The sequence below is a fragment of the Protobothrops mucrosquamatus genome, unplaced genomic scaffold (assembly GCF_001527695.2).
Source record: "Protobothrops mucrosquamatus isolate PMUCROS unplaced genomic scaffold, P.Mucros_1.0 scaffold_217, whole genome shotgun sequence".
Taxonomy (NCBI): domain Eukaryota; kingdom Metazoa; phylum Chordata; class Lepidosauria; order Squamata; family Viperidae; genus Protobothrops; species Protobothrops mucrosquamatus.
This window is the reverse complement of record NW_015386293.1, coordinates 757,318-767,623: the sequence shown is the minus strand read 5'-3', so window position 1 is coordinate 767,623 and position 10,306 is coordinate 757,318. Positions and strand designations below refer to the sequence as shown.

General features: G+C 37.5%; 1 protein-coding gene across 1 annotated transcript in view; it reads right to left on the bottom strand.

Annotated features, from left to right (window-relative positions):
• Nucleotides 1-312: 312 nt before the first annotated feature.
• Nucleotides 313-10,306, bottom strand: part of LOC107298334 (DNA polymerase alpha catalytic subunit) — a 47,117-nt gene continuing 37,123 nt past the window's right edge. Inside the window, exons 7-9 of the mRNA XM_015827712.1 lie at nucleotides 6,466-6,498; nucleotides 5,309-5,401; nucleotides 313-489 (exon numbers count right to left, since the gene is read on the bottom strand). Of these exons, the coding sequence (XP_015683198.1) occupies nucleotides 313-489; nucleotides 5,309-5,401; nucleotides 6,466-6,498 (303 nt within the window). The remainder of the gene's footprint in view (nucleotides 490-5,308; nucleotides 5,402-6,465; nucleotides 6,499-10,306) is intronic.

Below are 10,306 nucleotides of genomic sequence, written 5' to 3'. Positions count from 1 at the left end.
TTGTTCCAAAGTTGTGCCTTTACTTCCTTTGTCTTTTTCTATTATCCTGCATGATACCGTATATAAGGGCAAGAAAAGAAAGGAGCAGGCAGATCAGATCCCCAATCAAAGTAAAAATATTGATCATACAGTTGTAAACATGTGTCTCTAAGAGATCCCATTTTTTCCTTGGGGGAAAAACTCCAAAATTGATTATATCCTTGATATTTAATTATTTAAAAGAGAGATATTGCTGTAATAATGACACTATATTGTGTGTACACTGAAAAATACTATTTTTCAATCATTTCTTCATGGAGAGATTGTTTAGTATCAGGTGGAAACATTTTGATTTTCCCCCTTGCATTGGGAAGATGAAGAGAAATAAGAACTTGTGAAAGTCTTCCATAAAGGAATCTTCACAGCAGTTATTTGAATATGCATGCTTTGCAGATATATTGCCAGGGAAAAGTCAGATTCTTTAGCTTCAGCTACTTTTAAATATGTTTGCTAAAAGGAAGGAGAAAATATTTATCAAAAGAGGCAGTTCCATTGGCAATCATTGGCAACCCTAACCAAAATAAAATGTTATCTAATAAAATCTGAACAATTAATAAAATGAATGAATGGTGTCCAAATAGGAATAACCTGACCAATAAACATTTCTAGTACTAGACCCAAAACCCTCTTACAGCAATTAGTCACACAATTTTCTTAGAGCTGTTTATCTCTGCCCTACTTATGCAATTAGTGAGCAAAAATATTCATAATTAAAAATAATTGCCCAGTCTGGCTACAAAGAGCAACACAGCAAAAAATGTGATAATGTTAATGGTTAATGGTCACAATTATGATCAGAGTCTTGGTCATTGAGTGAAGCAACCAAGTTTATTTAGCATATGATGACAACATGATAAAGAGAAGTATATGTATACACAAGTAATTATATACAAAACTTCTATGGGGATACAGTAGTGACTTCATAACTGGATATCCAATTTAGCTATCCAGGCAATTGCCTGTGGCTTTGCTTTATGCAGATCTTCTAAGGAACCAGAGAACGCACATCGTGGGCAATCTTATACAATATGTTTAATAGTTTGCATATTAGGACCATAGTTGCAAGAAGGGGAATCTTTCCAGCCCCATTGATACAATGAATACAAATGTATTCCTTTTTCCATTATTGTACACCAGCATTTGTAACCATTTTGGGGGACCTGTCATTCTGTTGGGAGGGGGCATGCTTTGTTTTGTCTTGCCACTTTGCCCTTCCCCCAGGAGAAGGAATGCAGCCACATAACATCACCCTTATCTGGGAGACGATTTGCGCTTGGAGCCAGAGGGAAACGAAACTGGGAAAGACCTTGAAGAGCACCGCCAAAGGAACCAGTTATCAAAACATTATACCACCTGTGGATTGGCTGAGATTCAAACGGACACTGGGACCTTGGGGGGAGGAGTAACAAATATTGCCTTTGTTATATTGCTTGCGCGGGACTTTCCGTCAGATCCCGCTTTGTTTCCCTGCTATCACTAGCCCCTAATAAATGTTCCTTTTGAGATGATGTCTGTTTCAAGAGTTCTGCTTTCTTGGGGGCCTAGCTGAGGTAGGTCCTTAAGGGTCTAGCTGGGTCGTTAAGCAGAATCCCTTTGCAGAGGCAGGGAGAGAGAGATTTTTAGGACTCCATATGTACTTGAATTTCGGCTGTTGAGGTTAAAGCAGGCACAGAACTAGGTGTCCTTTTCTCCCTGCCTCTACAGAGCCCTCCATAGAGATGTTGAGAGAAGGAGTTTGGACTCCATGCAGGTTTGGATTTCAGAGACCTCTTTCATCCAGCCTCCAAAACAAGAGGGAGTTCTTTCAACAGGCAGCAGCAGTTTGCAACCTTCCCTGTCGGCTTCTCCACTGAGTTTCTGGGGAGCCTGGCAGGGAAGATTGCAAGTGGCAATTGCATGATTGAGGGGGGCTTGGCATTCAGTTATAAGTGCAAACAGATTGTCAAACACCCAGATAGCGAATATATGACTGCAGGTATATATGTGTGTTTGAAACATTCTGACACCTGGAAGTGCTTTAGAGGCATAAAGCACCCTTTCTGATGCCTTCATAATTTCAAACAGTCATTAAGCAATTAGTCATTAAATGAGGATTCCCTATCAATCTCAATTGTCCCTAGCTAACAAGGGCACAGGCAATCTTGGGAGGGAATGTTATTAAGTCTTCCCTCTAAAACAGGGGTGTCAAACTGCTGGCCCACGGGCCGGACGCATCATCCGGAAGTCACGCCCACCCCATTGCCGGCAATGGCAAAACCGTCCCGATACGTTGTGCGACGTCACGTGACACCGCGAGTTTGACATGTATATTCTAAAACAATGGATAAAAACCAGTAGGGATCAATGAGAATGCTTTTTTAGGCAAGATTGAGGTTATTAAAGTAACTAGCTAATGGAAAAGATCTACCATAGAGCTTGCTGTTACAATAGTTGAGGTATTGGCTGATAAATTTTTGCCCTATGGTACACCTTTTTGCCTGATTAAAGGTTGCAGGAAAGAGAGTTTGAGTAGTAAATAGATTGTGAGGTTCCATCACAAATTACAAAATGTTCCATTCATTACAAGACATATAAAATGATTTCAAAATGAAGTGAGGAAACAAATTTATTTCTAAGCAATAATGCCTGATTGTATTATCTAGACCAGAGACCTATTTTATTTCCTCTCCTGGAGCACCTTCAAACTCACATTGCCAAAATTACTGACAAATCATCAATTCTCAATGAAATATTTTCTTTTAACTTTAATGCTAAAATGGAATATAAATCTTCTAGCAGGTAGTCCATGGCAAAACAGACAGCAAATTAATTTAATAATGTCTATGGAGTCATCCATGTCATGGTTGTCCCAAACATGCTTTTTCAGGAGGCAACTGGACTTTCTTGTTCTTCTTTGAAGATGTTTCACTTCTCATCCAAGAAGCTTCTTCATCTCTGACCATCGGATGGTGGGGAATGGAAGGATTTATATTTCTTGCAGACAGCTGGTCATTTGCATTCTTTTAGAGAACAGATTTCCAGAAAACATTGCAGACTACAGGAACAGGGCAGAAAACATCCTGCAACCAGAAGGCTCCAAACACATTTGCATTACTGAGGACACAGAAAACTTCCAAATGTCCCAACGACTCTCTAGAACAGTGGTTCTCAACCTTTTTAATGCCGTGACCCCAACCAGTCGTAAGTCGAAGACTAAACCGGTCGTAAGTCGAGGACTAAGCCGGTCGTAAGTCGAGGACTAAACCGGTCCTAAGTCGAGGACTACCCAACCGGTTGTAAGTCGAGGACTTTCCCTGCCTGGGAGCGCCACGCATGCGTGGTTCCGCCCCCTGCGCTGGCCGAGGCGTAGCTGGCAAGCGGCAGAGACGGAGCAGGCCGACCACCAGCTGGCCCAGCCCAAGGGAGGTAAGGCACCCGCCGGAAAAGGGAAAAAAATGGCGGACAAAAAAATGGCGGACAGCCTTGCTTGGCGACCCCCATGAAATGGTCAATCGACCCCAAATGGGGTCCCGACCCACAGGTTGAGAACCACTGCTCTAGAAGAATGCAAATGACCAGCTCTCTGCAAGGAATATGAATCCTTCCATACCCTACCATCCAGTCAGAGATGAAGAAGCTTCTTGGATGAGAAGCGAAACATCTTCAAAGAAGAACGAGAAAGTCCAGTTGCTTCCTGAAAAAGTACCTTGGAGATAAATTTAATAATAATAAAGGCCTAGTAGTACTCAGCAGGAAGGCCTGCTGAATACTGGAGAAATCAAACTGGCCTACAAGAAAGACTAAATGAAGAACAGAAAGGAGGCATGGCAAGACAAAGCATTACATGGACAGTACATAAAAAAGCAGGGAAGCAGTTTATAAGAAGACCTGGCAATGGCTAAGAGCAGGAAAATTGAAGAAGGAGACCGAGGGACTAATTCTGGCTGCACAACATCAAGCTTTAAGAACGAATGCATATAAAGCCAGAATTGAGAAGACAGTAACAGATACCAAGTGCCACCAATGCAAAGAAGCTGAAGAAACAGTGGACCAACCTGGTTAGTAGCTAAGAAGATTGCAATGAATGACTACAAATAAAGGCATGACAAAGTAGCAATAATGGTGCATTGGAAGATCTGCAAGAAATACCTTTTGCCTGCAAGAAAGAACTGGTGGGACCATAAAATAGAGAAAGTTGTAAAATATAAACAAGCTAAAGTGCTCTGGGCCTTTAGAATTCAAACAGACAGGCACCTGCCACATAAAACACCCCACACTTAACAATTGTCAATAAGAAAGACAAAAAGTCTGGATAGTGGACCTGGCAATACTGGAGACAGCAGAATAGAAGAGAAAGAACTGGAGAAGATAATAAGATACAAAGATTTGCAAATAGAAATAGAACAACTGTGGCAAAAGAAAGCAAAGGTAATACCAATAGTCATAGGCACCTTGGGTGCAATCCCAAAACAATTGGAGCACCACTTGAACACCACTGGCATTGACAAATTCAAATCAATCAATTGCAAAAAGCCACTTTATTCAGAACAGTGTACATCCTGAGACAATACCTCTAACACCATCAAACATCCACATCTGCCTATCCCAAGTCCTTGGGAAGAACTCAATAGGAGGACAAAAATGCCAAATCCAGACCAAACATCTGGCTGACTGTGCAACAAGCAATAATAATCCCTCAATAAGGCACTATCTTGACGTGGTTGTGGGGCTTGTGTGCTCTGAGGAAGATGAGAGCTATGCCAGAGATTCAACCATTCTGAACAAGTCTCATCAGAGGAGTCAGGCAAAGAGTGTCTCTCCTATAAAAAATATGGTGAGATCTAAATTACTGGCTCAATCATTGCCTGTTCAACAAGGACCACACTAGGTGTCGGAGTTCCTGGACATCTGGCTGAGCAACCAGGGCCAGCAGCTGCAGAATTATTGGCAGGAATGGTGTTTACCCATTGTAAATATACAGTGAAAGCAACAGCTTACATCCTGCAACGATATCTGCAACACTATCAAACATCCCACTTCTGCCTATCCCAGGTCCTTAGGAAGGACTCGATAGATGGATAAAAATGACAAATCCAGTCTGAATATCTGGCTGACTGTGCGACAGACCATAATAATAATAATACCTCGCTCATCCCTATGCAAAGGTCCAGAAAGATATTCATAGGCTGATACCAGACCATAACATTTTCAGAAAATTGGTAATAGGGCTGGTACACAGAAGCATTTTTATATAAATCACACTTAGAAAGTTCACAGTGCTAGATTTTACCTTGTTTCCCAGTTTAAATACTTCTTCCAGTTTGGTGAGGTTTGTATTTATCATGATGGAATCTGTGTCGCCATAAATCACTTCCAGATTCATCTGGGGGTTGGGAGAAATAAAGAGAGGAATTTACTTAAAATAGTATCCAAAAATGCTTTGTACTCTATTAAAAATCTCAGATAACTTATTTGAAAAAAGCAGAGTAGACAGAAACTGGAGTGTGATACTGAAAAAAATTGCTTGTTTCTATGTTGGCCTTTTCTAACTAGATTTCATGACCCCTAGTTATATTGGATCTAACAGCAACATTTTGTTGAACTATCCCCGAAAAAATAAGTATGTTCCAAGTCTGCAAAAGAATAAGTGAAGCTAAAAAAATGTTTAGTTTAATAAGACATTTGAATATATAGGTATTAGACTACAACTAAGCTTTAATACTGAAACTCAGCCTTCAGAGAGATTAGATATTTATTTTACAGAACTTTGAGGTCAAGAAGCTATAATCCATCAATAAGGATTAAATTTATAAACTACTAGCTGTACCCGGCCACGCATTGCTGTGGCTCAGTCTGGTTAAATGGAAAAGAAAGAAAAGAGAAAGCGCATGTTTCTAATATGTTTAATTTCACAATGCTTATGGGTATACAATATTTTTTTGTTGTTCCATTGTCTGTGCATCAATTCCAATGCAATGTCACACGAAATAATTAAATCAAAATGAAAATAAATCAAAATCTATGAAAATTCAATTTAACAATGCAATCGGAAACATTGAAATGGAATCGTAAAATTGGAAATTTGGAAATCGTAAATGGATCGTAAATCGGAAACATTGAAATGGAATGGTAAAATCGTAGCGTGTGTTGCTTTTACGTCCAACAGATGGCGCTGTTTTTTAAAAAAGCATGTTTTTACCTGTCACAGGTGTGACATCTATATAATATAGGTATATAAAAACACGCGCGTAGTCGAATGCAACATTGTGTCAAAATTTCAAAGCAATCGGTGAAGAACTTTCGGAGATTTAAGATTTTGAACAAATGAACATTTACATTTTTATTTATATAGAAAGATATATATCCAGAGTTGCTATTTTGTGTTTAGTTCATACTAGACTACACATTTTTAAGAATTTATATTTAAAGAAAATGTAATTATATTACCTTTTGTACCAACTCCTTAGTATGCATTAAGATCTAGAAAAGAAAAGAAATTGTAATTAATGATAGCACAGATTACAGAATGTAAGACCTACCTAGCAGGAAATAAACTTTAGATGTTTGAATTTACAAAACACAAAATATTGTTTCTATATCTGACACATTCATGCCAAAATTATGGATTATACCAAAAAAAGAAATAAAAAGAGAAGAGAAAAGCTTACATATCTTCTGGGTATTTATGAAAATGAATGCATCTCAAATTAGAATGGCATGTTATCACCAATCTATTAATATTATTTTTTCCTTTCTTCGGGATATTGTTTATCAATATGTGACTGGCATGCATATCATCAAAGACTGAATGATCCATAAAAGAAAAGCTTTTTCCAAAATATTTATTTTTCAGTGATTTATTGTTAATTGCATAATTTTGGTTACAAAATATAAAAAAAAGAAACTGTTTGGTCACTAGGAAACTTTTTTGGGTGGGGAGACCCTTACATAATGTAATAATTGTAAATTTAAGACAAAGAATTGATTAGGTTTATCCAAAGATAGACATACATTGCTGAGGAAGTTATAGAACAAAACTTCCCATCATTTCAGTAGATCTATACTGCTAATCTGTAGGCTTCCTTGTAAGTATTGTGGTAAGTCAACCCCCCCCCCTCCGAGAAAGAAATATTTTGGGGAATATTAAAAAGGCAGAATATTATATTTCCCCAAAGGATCTTAAAGGCAGAAAAGCAGGCCCAATTTTTCTTAATAGCCCCAAGCAGAAACTAGGCAGAGGCCAGGTCTGTAGAAATGCATATTTGATAATCCTTTCAGAAAGATGAGCCAGGAAGCTTGGAGCTGATGGGATTAGAAAGACAAAGATCCCTAGAACCAACAACCCCTCAACTATCCAACACAGAACATAGCCATCAGCCACAGTCCCAGGGAAGCAGGACATGACCTTTAGGACATAATACGATTAACCCACCCCCATCAGAATACAAAAAGGGCACACTGAGCCTCAGGTCAAATTCATGCCACAGGAACAACTCCAAACACAAAAACCCAAGAAAGTGTAAAAACCCACCACTCCCAGCAGCATGTGGTCAGCTGCTCCAGAGCCACATTTTTGTCTGGCTCTGCTCTTCAATAAACTACAACCCTCTTTCTAAAGCAGTCTGCATTTTGTTTATTCCCGGCTTGGAGTGGACCCTGATGAAGATTTTTCTTTCAACAGTATAATTAAACTCTTATTTTGATCATGAAAAAAATGATCTATCCACCAAACCAGAAAGACTTTCCAGGTAGTATCATATTACCAGCTGATATCTCCCTAGAAGTAAGCAGACTGGGCAGTAGTACTTACAAATACTCTATAATCATATCGTAAGAGTAGATGCTTTTTTTTTAGAACTGTGCAATTAAGATAATAAAAAATTATTACTTCTGGAATAGCTACAAGAGACATTTTCCTCCCAAAACACTTCCTGCCGATCATTAGTTCTGCCAGAAATTACTCAGCTTTGTCTACCTGTGTCATGATGTTGTAAATTACCTAAGCCTTCTAAAAGATACCATGATTCAAAATCTTTGTTAACTGTCTTCCCTCCTCCAACACACAGTGAAGGAGGGAGGAAATTATGGTATTTAGGAAAGTAATCAGATATTATTGTAATAGGTTTTTAAAAACAGTATCAACTTTTCACTGGACAATATTAAATTTTTAAAAATGAATTTCTGGCAAAATCAATCTCTTTAAAAATGCTAACAATTCATTGCAGGGATTTTTTAAATATACGAGGACATAAGAAAAGCAAAGATCATCTAATGACAAGCATAATATTAATATTACTTTTTCAATAATGAATCACTTGCTAAGTGCCAACAGTCACAAAATAGGTTATAAAGCCTTGCTAAAATTCATTAGTAAAGCAGTTGGCAGTTATCATATTTCACAGAAACACCTGCATATTTATCTTCTCATTACCAATTGGATGATGGAATTTTTTTCAAGCACATTTCAAAAAATCTGCCAACTTCAACTGTAAAAAAATAAACTTTGTAGTTAATTTTTCCCTTAACAAAGTACAGCTGTTGAGAATAATTGTTCAAGATCTTACCCTGTAATGTCAACTGCAGCAGAACAAAGAGTATTTAATTAGCAAATCTATCCAGTAATTCAACACCTATTATATAAAATGCCTTTGTGATTTTATTCAGGATAATTTGCTAAGAGGGTTATTACTGACATTCAGATGAAATTCAAAAGTCCTACGCAAGTAGAGTCATAATAGCAGCAATGATCCCCCCAATCAGGAGATCCTGTGTCACATAAGGCTTTTTTGCAGTGCAGCAGCTTATTTCTTGACTTCTTAATTCCTGGACTCAGCCCACTGAGAGTCCTTCATGCCAATATTCAGTCAGCAATACATATTTAAGAAAATCTATTAAAACATCTAGCAGAAAAGTGATTTTTTTTTGTTAAGAGTGACAGCACTATGATCAAATCGGTCATTTAAACTATAAATTGAAATGGTGGAATTTTGTGAAGAGGTGTAAAAAAGAAAAGGACAGAATAGAAAAGGTCCTTACTATTTATTGTGATGAATATTTTGTGTTACAATTCAAATACCTATTCATTTGCTTGATATTGCAAGGTAATTTAAAGCAAAAAATTGCATTTGTTCCAGCCTATTTTTATATTGTGTAATCTTTCACATATAGTTTACTGTGTACACGTCCTTTTTTTTACAGATCACACTTATTAAGTTTTAAGTTCAAGGTCTGAAAACAAAAGTCTTGAAATATTACGCATGTCTATTGTTCATTACTTGCATATAAAGCTATCCATGAAACACTTGCCAATTCGGAACAAACTAGTTACTAAGGCTACTTCTTACATTACAGTTTTAGCCAATGCCCATCATATTCTTCTATCACAGATAAACCAAATATATTGCAGTAGAGAACCAAATTCAACTGAATTTACCCATATTATGTGCTTATAGTGAAATCAGATAAATTATAAATTAGATAAAAATTGATAAACTTTAAGTAAGATAGAGAGGTCCATTAATTATGCTATCTTGACAGGTGCTCAGTAAAGGCCAAAAGATAGTGTGCTGTCTTTCTTTGTGATCCACTGAGGCCAGGACACCAAAGAATTGTCTGAATGAGAGAGGACCAAGCCTTCTTATATATAGCACGTCCCACATTTGCAGTAACCCAGCTGAACCATATGCAGAGCTGCACACAGACTGGATGGAAACACACCCTGAGAAACAGATGGCATTGGTGTTCCTGGACGCACAGAAGGCATTCGACAATGTGAACTGGCAATTCATGATAAGCCAATTACAAACTATGGATTTTGGGGAGAAATTTATAAATGTAATAAGAACAATTTATAATAAGCAATCTGCCAAAGTAATGATAAATGGAGATATAACTGAAAAGATCAACATTATGAAGGGAACAAGACAGGGATGCCCTCTATCTCCACTGTTGTTTGTTCTGACATTAGAAGTATTAAATAGATGTATAAGACAGAATAACGACATAAAAGGGATGAAAATTAAGAGGGAAGAGTATAAGCTACAAGCATTCGCAGACGATTTAGTATTTATTTTGGAGGAACCATTAGAAACAGGACCTGTATTAATAGAACAAATAGAAAAATATGGTGAGGTAGCGGGGTTGAAAATTAATAAAGATAAAACCAAAATGTTAGTGAAAAATATTACTGAAAAACAAAAAAAAGAACTGGTGGGAAAATTAGATATACAGATTGTGAAAAAGGTAAAATATTTAGGGATCCACCTGACAGCAAGATGTACAACAATTA